The sequence below is a fragment of the Phyllostomus hastatus genome, unplaced genomic scaffold, assembly GCF_019186645.2.
Source record: "Phyllostomus hastatus isolate PE091 unplaced genomic scaffold, TTU_PhHast_1.1 phas_scaffold_501, whole genome shotgun sequence".
Classification (NCBI taxonomy): Eukaryota; Metazoa; Chordata; class Mammalia; order Chiroptera; family Phyllostomidae; genus Phyllostomus; species Phyllostomus hastatus.
Window position 1 is genome coordinate 64,073,988 of NW_025334033.1, and position 18,485 is coordinate 64,092,472.

Below are 18,485 nucleotides of genomic sequence, written 5' to 3' on the forward strand. Positions count from 1 at the left end.
GCGAACGTGTGTGTACCAGCCTTTCGTGAACAGGTTTCCGTTTCTCCTGGGGGTGTGACTAGGAGTGGAATTGCTGGGTCAAATGCTAAATGGTATTTTAATGCAATATTTTTAAAAATGAAAATTAGCCCTGGCCAGGTGGCTCAGTCGGTTGGAGTGTCATCCTGTACCCCAAAAGGTTGCGGGTTCGATCCCAGGTCAAGGCACACACCAGGGTTGCGGGCTCAAGCCCCAGTCAGGGTATACATGGGAGGCAAGCGATTGATGTTTCTCTCTCTCATCCATGTTTCTCTCTGTCTCTCCCTTCCTCTCTCTAAAATCAGTTTTAAAACAACAACAAATCCTCGGGTGGGAATTAAAAAATAAAAATGTGCGCACCAAACTGCACGATGAACAAAGACCAACACTTCAAGTGCAGACGGGGAATCGTCTGTTCTGTGACCCCGAGTTGTTGCGCAGAACGACGGGGACAGCCATTGCCGATCAGCGGGCGATCCCCGGGCCCACGCGAGTTCACGAGGGCTGACCATGGCACGCACACAGATCGTTAACCCAGGGTTCGGCCCGCAGCCCTTGTGTTTTATTGTAAGCCTTCATTAACTTTTGCCACTCGGTTCAACACGGGAGGGCATATTTTGGCAAGTAGCTGCCGGAGGAGCACATGGCTTTCCTCTGTCCCCGGGCCCCAGAGGGCTCAACAGACTCAACACAGCACCAGCCACCAACACCATTTCCTTTAATTCTCAAACCTCTGTCTCCTTCTCCAACCCCTCTGCTGAGGTTAGAGGAGGAACTTCCCACGGCTCACGGCCAGTGAGTGGGAGCGCTGGGGTCGGACCCGGGGCCTGAGGTCAGAGGCCTAGCTCTGCACCACACACTGCACCTCGCATGACCTCCTAGGGAGTGTGGGCGAGGTAGGAGAGGCGCTTCGGCTCTCGGAGCCTCAGCCTCTTCATCAGGAAGATGGGCAAAACCACACCGGCTGCATGTCAGCGCTATGAGGAACCGACGTGAACACGCACAATCAGCCACGGGATTTGCCTTCCTCCACTAGCGGGACTCGCCTGGAGCTGCAAGCTGCGCCTTGAGGCAGTGCAATGAGTCACCAGGTGTGCCGCGGGAGCCCACCAGTCTTGTCTCCCAAACGAAGCCACGTGTCAACATTTATTTTTGCCCTGAGGGTTAGGAAGATAATTTAGTTCCCCCAACAGACAGGTGTATTTTCTCAGGGACAATGAGAAGAATATAGCTGGTTGTGTTTTTCCTTTTCGCTTTGGCCACCAGGAAACTCCAAGCCAAATTCGTGGCTCCAAAGGAGCAGCTGGGTGGGCTGTTGCTCATCTGTGTTTCCGTTGTTTCTGTGCTGTACAGTGCCTCTTGTCATCCTCGTTTGTCCTGATGTTCACTTTTTTATTTAGACTTTACAGCTTTATCACGTATTTCCTGACAGTTACTGAAACCCTTGGTAAAACATGCAAGGAGAAATACGCTTTTGGAAAGAACTGTAGGTTGCATGGCGTGTATTTGGGCCGATGGTTAATCTCCCCTGGGGACAGAAAGGGCAGCAGCCCGGGGATGATTCTGCCGGGGCCATGCCCGGGCCCGGGAACTCCCGCTGAGCCCGGAGACCTTTGCCTGGGCCCCGGCCTCCCTTTGGTGAGAGGGGGGATTGAAGGGAGTCAGGGACCCCAGTGGCCATTCCTCGAGGTGCAAGCCTGCTCAGTCGCGCTTTCGTATTCCTCGGCGCACCTGTGCTGGCGTGCTGAGGACCGGCCGAGGGGCTCCGGGGGGATTCTGCCCTGTAGAAGTTCTTATGCTTCAGGTGCAGCCTTTGGTTCCGCGTGGCCACACGCTCCGTCTCCAGAGCCAAGTGGGAAGGCCCACCCTCCACCCTCCTCTCTTCCCCCAGAGGCTCTGAGCCCTGTGAACGCCTCCCCCCGAGGCAGAAGGGGTGCGTCTTCCTTTCGGGGGCCTGTGCCCTCGGAAAGCAACGCTCAGGGAGGGACGCCGCTTCCACGGGTGTCCAACCTTCTGGCGCCTCTGGCCCACACGGGAAGAAGAGGAGTTGTCTTGGCCACACATTCAACACATTGTGACGCGTAGTCACAAAAAATCTCGTGGCATGTTAAGTAAATGTATGATGTGTTGGGCCGTACTGGCAGCCCTCCTGAGCCGCACTCGGCCCGCGGGCCGCGGGTCACACACCCCTGGAAGCGAGTGAGGGCTGGACGGTGGGGTTTCCGAGGCGGAGAGGGAGATGTTGACAGGGAAGGAGCCTTGGAGAAGACAGGGCGGTGCTTCTCAGTGGGTCCATGGACATGTGCAGTGGGAACTTGCCCGTCGGGCGAGCAGCCTGTGGTGTGGGGCGGCAGAGCGGGAAAGAGGAAGGGGCCGGGTCCTGCCCACCCTGGCGGAGGGCACTTTCTCAGTTCCTCCTTCCCAGGCCCAGACTGTGTCGCAGGCCACCCCGAGAAGCCTGATTCCAGGGGCGTTCCAGGAACCTCTCATGGAACCTCGCACTCACCCCCTCCTGCCTCCTTCCTCCTCCCAGGAAAGCCCTACGGAGCGGACGACTTCCTGCCGGTGCTCATGTACGTGCTGGCCCGCAGCCACCTCACGGAGATGCTCCTGGACGTGGAGTACATGATGGAGCTCATGGACCCCGCCCTGCAGCTGGGGGAGGGTGAGTCGTACCCCCGACCCGACCACACCGGGGAGACACTGGGCGGCCCGATAAGCGCCTCCTGGATGCCAGACTCCAGTGAGCCGCGGGGATGTAACACAGGGCCCGACACAAACCCTGTCCTGGGGGAGCCCACAGACCCGCAGGGGAGCCGGTTCGGGAAAGAGACCATGTCGCTGCTGCTTGACATATGCTGAAATGGTGGGAAGCCCAGAAGGTATGGGAGCACATGTCCCAGGCTGTGCAGTCAGGGAGGGCTTCCTGGAGGAGACGACATCTGCACTGAGCATGGGAAATGAACAGGAACCAGGCAGATCAAGATAGAACAGCTGCTGCTAGTAGTGTGAAAGATAAGGCTGAAGTGGGCGGTGTCCACAGGGAGCCTGCCCAGGGAACGATGGTGAGTTCTCGGACTGGGGTGGCCCTAGAGACTCCCAGCCCCCCTGCCCACCCAGCCCCGGGACAGGTCCTCTCTCAGTGGGTGGAGGTTAATGCCATGTGTAAACGGCAGTGATGTAGTCTGCTCCACCCACCCTCGGTTTTCCTTCCCCTTTCTTCCTTCCCACCACTTCCTCCCACCCACGTAGCCTCCGCCGCCCTCCACAAAGAGCCCCATAGATGCAGCCAGCCCAGGTATCAGCTCCGAGGGGGCCCCAAATTGTCCTCTAAGAAGAGGGTCCCCAACCTCCCTGCTCCCGGTCTGTGGACGCTGTTTGCACTACTGACTGAACTCCGCCTCCTATATCCTCCACCCCAACACTGGTCCGTGGAAAAATTGTCTTCCATGAAACTCAGTCCCCGGTGCCAAGAAGGCTGGGGACCACTGCTCTAAGACATCAGCATCGAAGGGCTAAGCAAGACTCTCAGGCCCCGAGCAGCCCCTTTGGGCTTTGTGGTTCCTGTGACAAACCGCCCCTCTTTGCATCTGTTTGCATTTTCAGCTTGTATCAGTGTCTGAGTGCCGGTTCTGTGACTTCTTGGAAGTTCAGAGGAGCATAAAGCCATGCGGTTCACTGCCACGTACAACTTTGGCTTGTGCCCTGGGACCTCTAGGTCTGTCTTTGTCTCCTCTGTAGTTAAACTTCTCCTGCAGTTGCACTCCCTGTCTTCCAGAGGGTGTAGGAATTCGGTAGAAGTCAGGTTTCTTTCAGGAGCGGCTATCAGCCACCCAGTACATTCATCCATCCACCATCTACCCACCCATGCACCCACCCATTTATCCATCCATCCATCTACCCAATTATCTATTCATTCTTCTACCATCCATCCACCTACCCACCCACCCATCCACCCATCTACCCACCCATGCACCCACTCACCCACCCACCCACCCATCTATCCACCCAGATACCTACCCACCCACCCATCCATCCACTCACCCACTCACCTATTCATCTAGCAGCTGCTGGGTGAGCCCCTGCTGTGTGCTAGGCCCCAGGCCAGGCACTTGGGTCAAAGGGCAAGGCAAGACAGGCGTGGCTGACGGTATCATGCAGACTAAGGGCTGCCTCGTTCTGGGGCCCACGCTGTGGGGCCTGCACCTCCGGCCTTCGTGGGCTCTCCTCCCGGGCTTCCTCCGCCCTGAACGTGCACGCGGCAGCACCACAGGGCCGAGGGGGTGGACAGGGGCCTCAAACAACACTGGCCTGTCTCCTCCGGGCCCCCTCAGCCCGTGGGGAAGGGACAGGCGGGAGTGGGGAGCAAGGAGGCCCCAGGCAGGGGGCTGTGAGAAGAGCTGACTTCCTGCCCCAAACACTGAGGACCCCACATCCCAGGACAAGCCCCCTGAAAAGCGCAGCAGCCCCCCAGTGCTCTCAGCAGGAATATTAGCTGTGGTCTGGTGGTGACCGCACAGGTAACCTGTGAAGGTCAAAACTTTTACGTGTCAAAAATCACCATAAATCAAATAAGATACTAACCCAAAAAAACAGGGGAAAGTGTTCCCACGAATCATCAAGCCCAGAATTAGGAGCCTTAACTTGTAAAAGGTTCTTACAAACCAACAAGAACAGTGCTGACTCAGCGCCCACCTGGGCTAAGGCCGTGAACGTGCTCATTCACCCGACGGGTGCTCCCTGAGCTTCTCCCTCGCGCCGGGTACAGCAGGTCCCTTTCCTCGTGGAGACTCGTTCTGGCGTGGGGAGGGGAGGCGGGGCTGGGGGGGCGGTGTCCGACCTCACACAGACTAGACAGACGAGTGAACAAGACAATTTCACGGGGGGCCACCTCGCGTGGGTGTTGAGAGGCCAGGAAGCCGGCTGCGGGGGTACAGCCACGGGGCGGGGCAGAGCTCGGGTGCCCACGGAGCCCCTAGAGTCTTCTCGTTCCCGTTTTTCTGTTTCCCAAACTTTCCACAGTGGGCGTGTGTAGCCGACCTCTCTGGGAAGAAGTCATTTACGTGCCCCGTTCACGGCTCAGCCCCCACCCCACGGGGCTGTCACAGCATCCGAGAGACAAAGCATGGAGTAGTGTGGGGGGGCGGGGGGGCACCATGCGGAGGCTCCCCCTCCCACAGCGGTCAGCCCCGACGCCCTGGCCACCTCGACTCCTAAATGGGGCTCCAAGCCAGGCACAGGACAGGGACAGGCTCGGCCCCACCCCCACCCCCATCCTGGCTTGCCCTCCGGGGACCCTTCTCCCTGCTCCTGAAGCCCGTGGGAAAGGTGCAGTCCTCCAGGCGGCAGCCTGGCCTGTTCTGGGCTACGGTGTGCTTCTGACATGAGCGAAAGTACAATAAACACACGCGAAGGTCTTATTAAACAGTGTCTGACCTGTCGCCGGCCCGGCCCTGCAGCCTGCCCCTTTTCAGAGGCGGGAGTCAGAGTCCCGGCCCCCACCTCTGCCCTGGGAGGAGATCTCGAAGGAATGCGTGGGGTGTTCGCTGGAGGAAAAGATTTGGGCAGGCAGAGCTCCTCCCGCCAGGAGCCCTGCCCCTCCCCCCACAGCACCGTCAGACACTGCCTGGGGGGCCAGCCTGGGACAAACGTCACACCCTGCTACCCACACCAGGAGGCGGGGTGCTTGGCAGGGGTGCCCCCCTGCATCTCCGTGCCTAGTCCCCTAGCCAGGGTGCACAGTCACAGCACCCAGGACAGCCCTGGCCTCACAGGCGTTGGCCTCCTGTGGCAGGATGACTTGAGGGGCTGCAGCCTGGGTGGGGGCTCCCACCTTTCAAGTCTGCCAGCTGTCAGACCTGCATCTGGAGGCATCTGGGCCAAGGACAGCGGGACAGATACTGGATTTCCCCGGCTTCACCCTAGGGGTGCTCTGTCACCAGAGCCCCGGAGTGCGGGCAAAGAGGGTCCTGTCTGGAGCCGGGGCAGAGCCCCTGCCGGCTGGCCCCTGCCCTCAGTCCCCGGCAGAGCTCAGAGGTGGCCGGGACACAGGCAGGCCCTTGGGGGTGTCCCCAGTCTTCGAGAACTTCAGTGGCTCGAAACTGAGAGGAAAAGTAACACAGGATGTAGTAAAAAGAGCGGCACGGAGGCTGGCTTTCCGTTCCGGTTCTGCCTGTGATTGGCCGGAGACCTTGGGCCAGTCGCTTCACCGCTCTGGCTCCGGAAAGTGAAGGTATTGGCCTGGGTCGGGGGTTCTCAAACTGCCTGGCCACCCCTGGGTCCTGCAGAGGTCACTGGAGGCAGGGGGAGCCACACAGCTGGGCTCTGCTCTGCCTTCTCGTGCTTCACGGTTCCTCCAAGCAAACGGTCCTGTGTCCGTCCGACAACAAGCCTGTAAGCCGGACTCCGGAGTCTGTGCCCTTGGGGACCTTCGGGTGCGGTCCGTGTGCTGTAGTTCGGCAAAGGACAAGTGGCGGGGTCCCCCCTCCTTTGCAGCAAGCCTACTGGGTGCGAGAGAGCGGGGACGTCCGGGCAGGGAGGATCAGAAGTAGAGAGGGCCCGAGCGTTAGGCCGATGGGACCCCAGCTCCTTTCTGGCCCCTCCCCGCAGCTCCTGCCACGCTGCGCAAATGTGGGGCAGATGGGAGAACCAGGCAGCAGCTGCGAAGCAGCTGCGGGGCACCTGGCCGACGCCAGCTCAGAATCCAAACCTCTCCCAGAAGCCCCCTCGTGGACTCATGCACCCGTGCTCACTCTCCGTGCTGGCTGACAGCTGCCCACGCTGGGCTAACATCTCAACGGGGGCGGGCCGTGAGTTTTTCCCATTCACGGGCAACACACTCGGCCCAAAGAGAGCCGGCCTTAAACCTCACTGTGGGAGGAGTCGCCTGCCACCCGGTGGTCATCGGTGGCACTGCATGGCCCCAGTCAAAGGGAAGTGCCCCAGAATGCGGCACTTCCTGTGAATAAAAGCAGGACCTGAGCGAGAGGAGTGCGCTGCAGGGCTTGGAGTCCACCCCCGCCCCACCCGCCCCTCCCGGTCCTGTGAGGGTGAGACCCCAGAGCCCCTCCCCAAGGTCACCCAGCCACCACGCGTCACTCATCAGTAAGCACCGCATCTTGCGTGTAGTCGTCTCACTCACCTCCCACTGCGGGCCATGGTGGGGTTTGCAGAAGAGGAACCAGAGTGTAGAGGGGACCCTGACTCACCTGAGGTTGCAGGGTGACCTTCGGCGAGCTGCTGAAGGGCACAGGCAGATCCCACGCTCTGACTCCAAAGCTGCGTGCTCTCCACCAGCGCACTGGACTCAGCCATCCGGTCCTAGGCAGGGAGACAGGATCGCGCGTGGGAACCAGACTGTCACCCAGACGTACCGGCAGCGGAAGGACAGGGACCTCTGGGCGGCGAGGGCTGCCGGTCCCCAGGAAAGGTTTCCTGGCACACGCAGGCCACTGCCCTTCTCTGATAGGAGCACCCAGCCACGCCCTGTGCCGGCCTTGACACATGTGTTTCAGAAACACGGTCTCTTTCCTCCATCCCTGTGAAAGGGGGCGTGACCCTGTGGCCCTTCACCCCTGTGTCCTACCTCCCCCGACTCTGCGAGGGCGCGACCCTTTCCCGTCGGAGGCTTTGTGGGTCTGTGCGGGCAGCTTCACCCGGTGCAACCTGGGAGCGCTTTGAGCTGCACACAGCTCACGGTGCAACCAACGGTGGTGCAAACCCCTGTCTCCTGCTGCCCAGCGAGGTGGTGGGGCGCGGTGCGCGGCTGAGAGTGATGGCCGTTTCGAGCCCCGCTGTGAGGAGACCAGGGGCCCACCTCCCTCCCTTGTTCTTCAGGATGTGTGCCTTTGTCTCGGTGCCTGTCACCTCTGGTTGCAGAACAGCTGCTGTGCCTCGGGGCTCACTTCTGTGCGCCAGGCAGGAGGAAGGGAATGGGCAAAACCCAAAGGGACATGTCACTGAATGTGCCCCTTTCCTTTTTTTTTTAATAAATGAATAGAAGCTACTATTTCTTCATTCATTCATGTATTCATAATTGAATTTATTGGGGTAGCATCGTTTAATAAAATTATATACGTTTCCAGTGTACCATGCTAATAGTACATCATCTGCATATTGTATTGTGTGCTCACCACCCCAGGGTCTGCCCCTTTCAAGGTTTTCCTGGAAGCCCCACCCAGAGACTTCTACTTACGTCTGAGTAGCTGGAACAGGGTCTCCTGCCCTCTAGCCCTAGCTGCAAGGGAGTCTGGGCAGGGGGCATTTTCAATGGGTTGTTACTTCCTCCCTAAAAAGGAGTGTTCAGTTCATTAGGAAGAAAGAGAAGAGAAGATTTGGATTGGATGGGTCTCTAGGAGAATTGGCCTCATGTCAAAAATCACTGTCGGGGTTTTGAGAGATCCAAGGGAGAGGCCCCTCAAGTGGGAGGGAACCCCACGGGAGTCGCCCGCCCTCTCTAAAACGAGGAGCTCAGCGAGGCTGGTGCTCCTCAAACATGTCAGCCAAAGCCCCTAACACACTGAGGAGAGTGAACTCGTAAGCATCTGTGCAAATCATCATCTTTTATCTTAAAACTTCATGTAAGTTTTGCAGTCTGAAGTATGTCAAAGCTTAAATTATTTTAGGGAACATTAGATACTAAGAATACATGTGAATTCATTTAAGATGGTAAAAAGAAATGGAGAAATGAATGGTTCAGTTTTTTTACTTTAAATCTTTAAAATCTTATAGCCATAATTAAAATTTTCTCTACATCTTTTAAAAACTATTTTTTGGAATAGGGTATATATATTTCTGTATATACTTGTGTGTGCATGTGTGTGTGTATACATAGTGAGAAGTCACCTGCCCTGCCCCCAGTCCCCCATGTCTCCCAGCCACCCGGGGATGATCAGTTCTTAACATCATTTTTAAATAAGCAAGAGTCCTCTCTCAAAGGAGAGCCAGTGAGCAGGGCCTGACAGCTCGGGCTGGACTTGGGGAAGCTCGTGAGGCTGTGGGGCGGGCAGGGGCTCGGCTCCAGGTGGTGGCTCTGCAGATGGGTCCCAGGCAGCAGCGGTGGGCGGGAGTGGTGGACGAGGCAGGCCGAGCTGGAGCCCCCTCCTTCCCCTTGTGGGTGGGGTGAGGCGGTCCTAGTTCAGCCCGCACACCCTTGTCCCCCGCAGGTTCCTACTACCTGACCACCACCTACGGGGCCCTGGAGCACATCAAGAACTACGACAAGATAACGGTGACGCGGCAGCTGAGCATGGAGGTGCAGGACTCCATCCACCGCTGGGAGCGCCGGCGCACGCTCAACAAGGCCCGGGCCTCCCGCTCCTCGGTACAGGTGACGCCTGGGGCGGCGGAAGGGAGGAGACCACGCCCCAGACGCTGCTGGCCCCACTGCCCACAGGCTCAAGAGCAGGACACTGACTGGCCCCTCTGGCTGGTCGGCTCATGCCTGCCCATGTGCGTGTGCCCAGCCCTGCGCCCGCTTCCAGGGAAGGGGGTCCTAGGAAAGCATCACCAGGCATTGGTGATCTAATTGGGGGGACAAGACCAGGAGAGGGGGAATGAGGCTTTTACTCAGCGTTGCCTAGCACCCACTGTGCCCTCTCAGCCTGCGAGGGCAGGAGATGTGGACATAAATGGTGCCAGTTCCACCTGTAGGGAGCCCACGAGCTGATCCACGGCCTTGCCCCTGGGTCCCTGGACAAATGCGGCGAGCGGCCACCGAGGTCCCAGTGCCCTTAGCCTGCCCCTGCAGTCCAGCTTCCCATCCCTCCCACCTCTCTCTGCACAAACCCAGCACCCAAGCCCTTGGTGGCCAGACTCCTGGCTCCGCCTCCACTCCCAGCACCCCACGCCCCCCTGGGCTGCACCACGTCGCCCCGGGCTCAGCTCCCTCACACTCAGCCGCTGCCCATGCAGGCCCATCTCCGCTTCTCGGGCTGCCGCGTGCCCACCCTCAGTGCCTTCCCTGACCGCCTCCTGTCTGCCGTTCCCTGCAGCCCGAGTTAGATGCCCTGCTCTGTCCTTCCTGCCGCCACTCTCCCCGTTCCCATGACAGCGCGTACCGCCATGTTGTGACCGTGCATGTGTGAAGAAGCTGTCACCCTGCGGGGGAAGGCCCGTGACTCCCATCTCAGGGGTTCCCTGCCCAGGGCTTGGGGCAGAGTGGGACTGGGGTGTGTGCTGAGTGGAGGGAGTTAGGCCAGGGAGCCGAGCAGCAAAGCAGATGTGTAAATAGCTATGCAGACTCACCTCCCCCGCACCCAGAGCACACCGGACCTGCACCCCAGCCCCGGCTTTAAGGACGGCCTGTCTGTAATGAGGAGAGACAAGGCCTGGGAGGCAAAAGCCTCGAGGTCCGGGCTCAGCTGTGTGCTGCTAGCTGTGTGACGCTGAGTCATCCCTGCCTGTCTCTGGGGCTCAGTTTCTCTGTCAGCACGGGTGGGCTATGGACCCGACGAGCTCTGCCAGTCCGTGTCCTAGGCCGCCAAGCTGATGTCCCCTCCCTCTGATCAGTGGTGTCTTGGCCGTGTGTCATAACCGGATCTCAGGCTGGCATGAGTCAGCGTGAATTGGCAAGAGCCAGCTCTCCGGTGTGGGCACTCTCGGTTCCAACCCGACCCATGCGTCCCTCACTTCCTGCTTCCACCCGTGGGCTCCCGGCACCAAGCCACACAGCACCAGTGCCTCCCATCGGGGACGCCAAGCCCCTCAGCACAGTTGCCGGTGTGTAGGGAGGGCAGCGCCCTCTGCCCCCTCCCCGTGCCTCCGCTGCACCCCATCCTGAAGTCCCTTCCTCCCCGGGAGTGAAAGCCCAGAGCCTGACAGCCATCAGTAAGTAGGAAGGGCCCTTGGAGCCTAACGGGGGACGAGAAGAGCACAGGCAGCACTAGTGCCCAAGAGAGTGAGCTGGGCCTCCCCTCCGGGAAGGAAGGGGCAATCCCGGTGAAGCTGTCCACACGGAGCCTGGCGCCCCGTGTGCACTCGCCACCCTGCAGCCACCAGCACCATCATCATCATCCTCCTCCTGAGAGGGCCGTGCTGTTCCCACCCTTCCACGGGGGTCACCCCACACAAACCCCTTCCTGCCTGCCCTCACGGCGCTTGGGGAGAGGGGACTCCTCCAGGCTCAGAGCTAGCTTTCTGTGCTTCCTCGCAGCCGTGGTGCCAGGCTGGTATTGTCCCAGTTTACAGTGGAGGAAACGGAGGCTCAGAGAGGTCAAGGGCAGACAGTGGGAGCAGATTCTAAGCCAGTGAGTGGGAGCAGATTCTAAGCCAGGCAAGGACAGGAAGGCCCATCCTTCGCTGTACGGTCCTCCCTCACCCTGCCTGCACCTCTTGCCCGCCTAAACCCCCCACCTTTCCCTCCCTCTTCCACCAAGTCTCCTGCCCCCAGCAGGTCCTGCCCCTAAGCCTCCCCCACCTCCAGCTGTCCCCAAGCCCAGGCTCTTCCGGCCCGAAGGGCTAAACTCTTCCGCCTGCCCTAGCAGTCCAGCTGAACCCTTGGATGCTGGGGCTGGGATCTGCCTCCAGTCTCGCGTTTGCCGCCCTTCCTGCCCTGCATTGCCCCTGGGGTGCAGGGGTGCAGGCAGGAGGAAGTGACCGCAAGCCCATGCACTGGCCACCAGGGGGCGCGCTCACTCATTGCCAAGACAGCTACTTACTCAGAGTGGTCAGCCACACTGAGAGGTGAGGCTCAGAGAGGGAAGGGCCTCACCTTAGGTCACACAGCAGGGCCAGCCACAGGGTCCCTGCCTTCCAGCCTCACCACCGCTCCTACAGTCCCATCTGTCCACGGAGAGGAGTCTAGAGCCCGGAGAGGGAAAAGGGCGTGTCCGAGGTCGCTCAGCTCCTCGTCCCTGTCCCAACTCCCAGCGTGGGGGCGGGGCTGAGACCCGACACCCGTTGGCCCGCCGTGACACCAGCCCCTCCGTCTCACCCCGCAGGACTTCATCTGCGTGTCGTACCTGGAGCCCGAGCACCAGTCGCGGACCCTGGCGTCGCGGGCGGACACGCTGACCACCGCGCTGTGCGCACAGTGCGCGGAGAAGTTCGAGGTGGCGCAGCCCCAGGACCACAGGCTCTTCGTGCTGGTGGACGGGCGCTGCTTCCAGCTGGCGGACGACGCGCTGCCGCACCACATCAAGGGCTACCTGCTGCGGAGCGAGCCCAAGCGCGACTTCCACTTCGTGTACCGGCCCCTGGACGGCGGGGGCAGCGGGGACCCGCCCTGCCTCGTGGTGCAGGAGCCCAACTTCCTGTGAGGCCCGGGCCACCGCGGGGGCCCCTCCCCCCACGGCAGTGTTTACGGAGACTGGCGGGGTGGAGAGGCGGGCAAACGGGGCTCACGCTTGCTCCCCCCACGCTCACACTCAGCTGCACCCCCTCATGCAGGCAGGAGCCCCGCACCTGACCACACACACTCTCAACATGAATGCCCACGTGTCATACGTGCCTGCAACCCTCTGGACGTGCCGAGGCCACTGTGCGCGTCCTGAAGGAGGGTCACCGCACTGGGCGGCCAGGTTACCTGTCAGAAAGGGAAGCCGGGGCTCAGAGAGAGAGAAGGGACTCTCCGGCCAGCTGCAGCACGAAGAGCTCCAGCCAGCCCCGGGTCACACCCCAGCCTCTGCCCTGCCCGCCATGGCCGCCCAACCCGCAGGATTTCCCCTGCGCCCCCAGGACGGCGCTGGGTGGTTTCAAATGTTCCCCGGGGTCTCAGGAGTCTCTCTCAGGGTGTGCGTGGGGGGACAGTGCCCCGTCCCAGAGCCTGCCCTCGGCCACCAGCACCGTCCCTCCCGCAGCTTCTGAGCGCCTCCAGACGCAGGGAGACACGCACCGGGACCGCCAAACGGGGGCAGCCCCGTGGCTGCACGGGCGAGCCCAGCCTCGGCCGCCCAGGAATGGGATGCTGACAGGGCCCTTCCCCCGGCGGACACCCCAGGGCTATGGCGAGAGGCACCGTGTGCGGAGAATTTAATAAAAGTCCTTTTAAACTGGTGTCTCCGTCTCTCAAGGCTCTGAAGCTCTGCTCAGCCAGCCAGGCAGCCCGTTAACAGCCCACCTCCCTTCCCAGGTGGGGTCCGGAAGAGAACCCCACTTTCCACCAAGGGCCCTGTCTTGTGAGACTTTGCAGTGTACCCCCCACCCGGTCATCTCCCACCTCCTCCTCGCCCTTGGTTCCCATTGTTCCGACCTCTGGATAGTTTTCCAAACAGTCTCACCTTCCTGCCACTGCTGCCTGTCCCAGCAATCAATGCCATCCCCTAATGCCTTTGCCTGGTCAAACTCCTATCCATCCTTCAAAGGCCACCTCCTCCAGGAAGGCTTCCCTGACTTCTTGGGCTAGCCAGATAGCCCTTGTCCACATTCCCACAGCCCCCGGGCTCATCTCTCACGAGAGATGCCCCATCCAACGGCAGTTGTCTGTCACACTTCCCTGCTCTCCCCCAGGTCTGGACCATTCATGTCTGTGTCCTCAGCATTGATTAAAAATACGTATTTGTGGAGTGGCTGCTCATGTCAACACTCCTCTAGGGCCCGGGGAACAGCAGGGGACAAAACAGTTCGAGTGGATAGCCATGAGCCGAGTGCCTGAAGGAGGTCAGCTGTCCTACCTGAGTTAGACTCCGGGGCATTGCCAGCCCAGTCGGCCAGTCTGCAGACACCGGGGGGGCGCTGGCTGCAGGCCAGCCCTGCGTGAGACGTGGGGGTCGCTCCAGCTGCAGCCAGCCCCAGGGCACTTCCCAGGTGTGTGTGGGGGGGGGGGGGGTCTGTGTAACAGACGTGAGGAAATGGGCAAACCCAGAAGCTGAGGGCAGCTGGCCATGCTCCCAGGTGGCCCTCCCCACCCCCGAGCTCCTGGTGCTCCCCGCAGCCCTGAGCTGCACGGCAGCTGAGGCTGGTGGAGACGGTCAGGGCGGCACCCGTTTCCCCAAGCACCCCACGCTTGGGCAGGGCAGGATTCAGAGGGTGGATTGAGCACCAGCCCGGCCCTTGGGCATTGTGTTAAGCTCCCAGGAAGGGAGCAGCCCCACCTGTCTCCCAGACAGAGGGGACCACTGTCAGAACACCGTCTGAGTGAGTGTGTGTGTGTGTGTGTGTGTGTGTCTGTACTCACGTATGCGGGGGTGCACACCAGGCCTGCTGTCCTGCGGCCAGTGGGATCCACATCATCAGGAGAGACCAGCGTGGGGGCCTGACCCAGGGCCCCCAGACAGGGCTGGCCGTGACACACGCCGACCTTGGAGCTAACCCTAACCGCCCCCCCAAAATCTAGGGTTCTCTTCCCTGCCCCATGCCACATCCCCAGTGACCTGTTTCCTACTTTGGTAGAAATCCAAGGTCAGGCAAGCCTCACCTGCCGCACGCCCCAGCTCTGGTGAACTTTCCTGCAGCATCCGCCCCGGGGGCATCAGAGGGCTGCCCCGACCGAGGATCAGCTGAATGAGCCTCGAGCAAGGGGGGCAGTCCAGAGCTGTGTGTGTGTGTGTGTGTGCACATGCATGTACGTGTGTGTGTGTGTGTGTGTGTGTCCAAGGGTGTTGGGACCACAGGCCGTGACAAAAAGCAAGGGCTCATCTGTCATCTGTGTCCCCTCCCTGGCATTTGTCCCCACACCCTTTGATGGGCTGGCTCCTTCCCTCCCTCTGCTTCTCCTGGCCCTGCAGCCTGGAGCTGGGGGAAGCCACCTGGGGCTTCTGCAGAGATGGGTGTGTCCTCGCCCTGCTGTCCCTCCAAGCCCAGGCCTAGCTGTGTCCCTGGCCCTGACATCTGGGGCAAAGTCTCACTCATCATGGAAGTGTCCAGGTGGCCCTGCAGATGCCTGGCCCATGCTGGCTTCACTTTCATGTGGGGACAAGTCAGCAGGTGAGGCAGGTGGGAAAGACCAGAGACCCTGAGAGAGAGGAGGGACAGCGAGGGGAGGGCAGGCTCCTCTGCATGCAGGTAGACGCCCTTTACCCCCCTCCCCCGCCCCACTCACAGACAAGCCTGCTGTCCCTATTGGTGGGCCTGTGGCCCTTTCTGGAAGGCTGGGCACACGTTTGTGGGTGTGGTCACTGCGCATGCTCTCAGCAGGCCAGAATCTGGTGCGGGGGGCCACCTGCTGCTTTGCAGGGTCATCGGAGGTGGTGCCCATGGGGGGCCCCTGTGGCAGGAACCAGGCCCTTCCTCCGCGTGGAGCAGGGCTTTGGGGCGTGTGTCCTCCCTGGCGTTGTCCCCTCCCCACTTGGCGAGCAAGGAGAGTTAAAGCAAACACAAAGCTCCGTGGGCCGTGGGCCAGGAGTATGACGGCCTTTGTCTCGGCCCCAGGAGTCTCTCGTCTTCTGCGAGCTCCCACGAAACAGGCAGGTGGCCTTGGTAGCTCGTGAGTAGGGTAAAATCTTGGACTTGAGAGTTCTTGACAAGGAAGACGGAAGAAAGTGAAACCCCACAGAGAAATGAACTAGAAGTGTGCTGCAGGCTGGGTAGCCCATCGTTTCAAGGTGGCTGCAACAGGAAGCCTGAGCAAGGGCTTGTGGGAGATGGGGCCGACGGGGCAGGTCGGGCCAGGGCCCGAGTGGCCCTGGTTGGCAGCGCAGGGAGTCTGGAAATTTCTACCCACGCAGAACAGAATTGCAGGGGGCCAAATGAGAGAGAGAGAGAGAGAGAGAGAGAGAGAGAGAGAGAGGGAGAGAGGGAGAAAGAGAGAGAGAAGTGCTACAAACTGATCTGCAGTTGTTGGCTAGCTGCCTGTGCCGGCTGCCACGAATACCAGGCCTGGGGCCACTTAACGAAAGGCACAGGGTACCCCAGTCCTGCCACCACTTGCCAGCTGCCCATGAGGCTCACCACGGAAATAGCCTTGTGCTCTATGTGAGCTGGGTGAGGAGGGGTCGCAGGGGGTCTCCAGGGTAATGCAGATTCCGATTTGGCCCCGTGGGGGAGGCTCCACTCAGGAAAGAGGGCGCCCACCTGCCGGCCCTGTGGGTGGAGGGCTCAACACAGGGGCAGTGGCACTGTCCCTCCAGCCTTGCCCGGAAGCCACACAACTCATTTCCCCCTGTGCATCTCCGGCGCCCCCTCCTCCAAGCTGTTGTCCCTCCCAGAGCCCAGGGTGAGTGCCTGCGAGCAAGTGAGTCTGTGTGCGGGCCCTTTAAGAGGACACCTGGGTTTCCACCAGCCTTCGGTCCCACCTGGGTGGACAGAATCCCTGCTGATTTTCACAGCCAGATGTCCTGGGAGCTCTTCTTCCTAACACTGGTGCTCCGAACTGGGGAGCCCGTTTTGGGGCTGGGACCCCTCTCTCCTTAGGGAGGACCACAGGTTTCCTAGCCTTGCAGTTTCCCTCCAAAGGTGCCAGGAGCCCTTCCCTAAGCTGTACGTTTGAGCAGAGATGACCCTCTCTGCTGCCCCCTGCTGTTCAGCTCGGATTTTAGTCTTCCCTAAGTCTTCACTGGGAACTCAACCTCACTAAGTCATGAGTCTTCTTTAGGTCCTGGGTTTGGCTTACAAACCGGGAAAGAATTCTTAGTTACAGGCAGACCTTGGAGGAATTGCGGGTTTGGTTCCAGACCGCCGCAGTAATGTGGGCCGTGATCTTATTGCTGGAGGAGGGTCCCGCCTCCAGTTTGTAAAACCCACAGCATCTGTGAACCGCAACAAAACGAGGCAGGCCTGTGTGCCCCACTCAGCTGCTGAAAGTTGCAGCCCAGGTGAGTCCGGCAAGCAGGAAGGACCCCGAGCAGCTGGCCCCGGGCGCGAGGGAGGCCTCGGGGTCGGACCGTGCCCTTCTCAGAAGAGCGAAGGAGATCCGCCCTCTTGCCGCAGCGAGAAGGCAGCCCGGATAAGCCAGGGAGAGACGTCTCCCTAGAAACCAGCCCTGGCGGCGTCTTGGACTTCCAGGACCCCAAACTGTGAGAAAATTAATTTCTGTTGAACTCTTTAAGCCCCCGGCCTGTGGGGTAGGGTCGTGGCAGCCTGAGCAGACCAGGGGGTGTGGGTCGCCCCCATTTATGAATGGCTGCGAGTAAGCGTGTGGGTTTCTGCAGTGCACGGCGCGGGGGCGTCCAGCCTCCCGGTGTCTCTGGGCCGCACTGGAAGGAGAGTGGTCTTGGGCCCCCATTAAACACACAAACACTAACGAAAACTGATGCGCAAAAAAGAAAAAGGGGTTTTTTTTAATATTTTATTTATTTTACTTTTAGAGAGGGGAAGGGAAGGAAGAAAAGAGAGAGAGCGAAACATCAATGTGCGGTTGCTGGGGGTTATGGCCTGTAACCCAGGCATGTGCCCTGACTGGAAACCGAACCTGCAATGCTTTGGTTTGCAGCCTGTGCTCAATCCACTGAGCTATACCAGCCAGGGCCAAGAGGAAGGTTTTAAGTGAACTTATGATTTGTGTTGGGCCGCGTTCATAGCCATCCCGGGCCCCATGCGGCCCTCGGGCCATGGGCTGGACACCCCTGGTGTGTTCTGCTAGTGCTAGCAATTGTTGCCTCACTCCTTCAGCAGCCGTGTAGCAACCTGCCCTGCGCTGGCCATGGCCCAGCACACGGGCGGCACGCAGTAGATGAAGCCCACCCTCGCAGGGGTCAAGGGCATTTGTCAAGTGCTCAGGCCACACCACCAGCCTCTAGCCTTGACCGGTTGGCAATGGGGCTGTGTCGGAAAGGGGGGACGAAGTTCAGACGGGGCTGGGCTCTGGAGAGGCAGCCCCCAGTCACGCACCTCTCTCAGCTGTCCCGCCGCAGAAGCCACCAAACGAAGCAGTCGCCTCAGTTGCTTTCCGTTCCCAAAACACGGAAGCTGGGCAGCGCCCAGGCCTGGTCAGACGGCACAGGTGTTCTGTCAAATGGCTCCAGGAAAGCCCAGCTGCCCTGAACTTTCGTTTTGACTGAGCGAGGTCACGTGAGCTGTCGGGAAGCTCCCCATCTGGGTTGGCCTCGAGGTTAGCAGAGAGAACACGCTTTGGAAAGTGTGGGGCCAACCAAGGCTTGTGTAAATGTCAGAAATATCTTACTAGGAATTGTTCGTGAATGCACATCAGAAGGACTGGTAGATACTGAGTATTTCTATATCTAGAAGTTTCTTTCCTGGGATTGGCGTTAGTAGACTTCTATGCTCGCTGGGACACACCTACAAATTCCAGCAGAGGTCGCTGTTCCTCAGTGTGTCACAAGGCAGGCGGTGGAAGCCACTGGCTTTCTGAGAGTTGCGTAAGAAACTCATGTTTATCCAGCATTCCCTGGCCTACATGCGAGAGTTTGCGTCATTTTACATCTATCCTCATCCACTCTTTATTTGTTCAAAAGTGCTTATGAAGCTCCCACTGTTTTCCAGGCACTGATGTAGGCCAGATAAACTGATACATATATAACGTCAGGTTGATAGGTGCTATGAAGAAAGAAAGAAACAGTCAGGGGATAGAGTGTGGTGAAGGCTGGTATTTTAGCTGGAGTGGCCAAGGAGGGCTTCCCTGAGGTGGTGACATT

The 18,485-nt window shown here is 59.9% G+C and overlaps 1 protein-coding gene across 4 annotated transcripts in view; it reads left to right on the forward strand.

The window, feature by feature from the left end:
• The window catches only part of RIN3 (Ras and Rab interactor 3), a 105,043-nt gene extending 92,032 nt beyond the window's left edge, over window positions 1-13,011 (forward strand). For 3 of the 4 annotated variants that reach the window (XM_045822977.1, XM_045822981.1, XM_045822980.1), the window contains 3 exons: window positions 2,552-2,683; window positions 9,183-9,346; window positions 11,958-13,011. In XM_045822977.1, the coding sequence (XP_045678933.1) occupies window positions 2,552-2,683; window positions 9,183-9,346; window positions 11,958-12,275 (614 nt within the window). In that variant the 3' untranslated portion in view covers window positions 12,276-13,011. The remainder of the gene's footprint in view (window positions 1-2,551; window positions 2,684-9,182; window positions 9,347-11,957) is intronic. The other variant, XM_045822978.1, reaches the window with a different exon arrangement.
• Window positions 13,012-18,485: the final 5,474 nt, after the last annotated feature.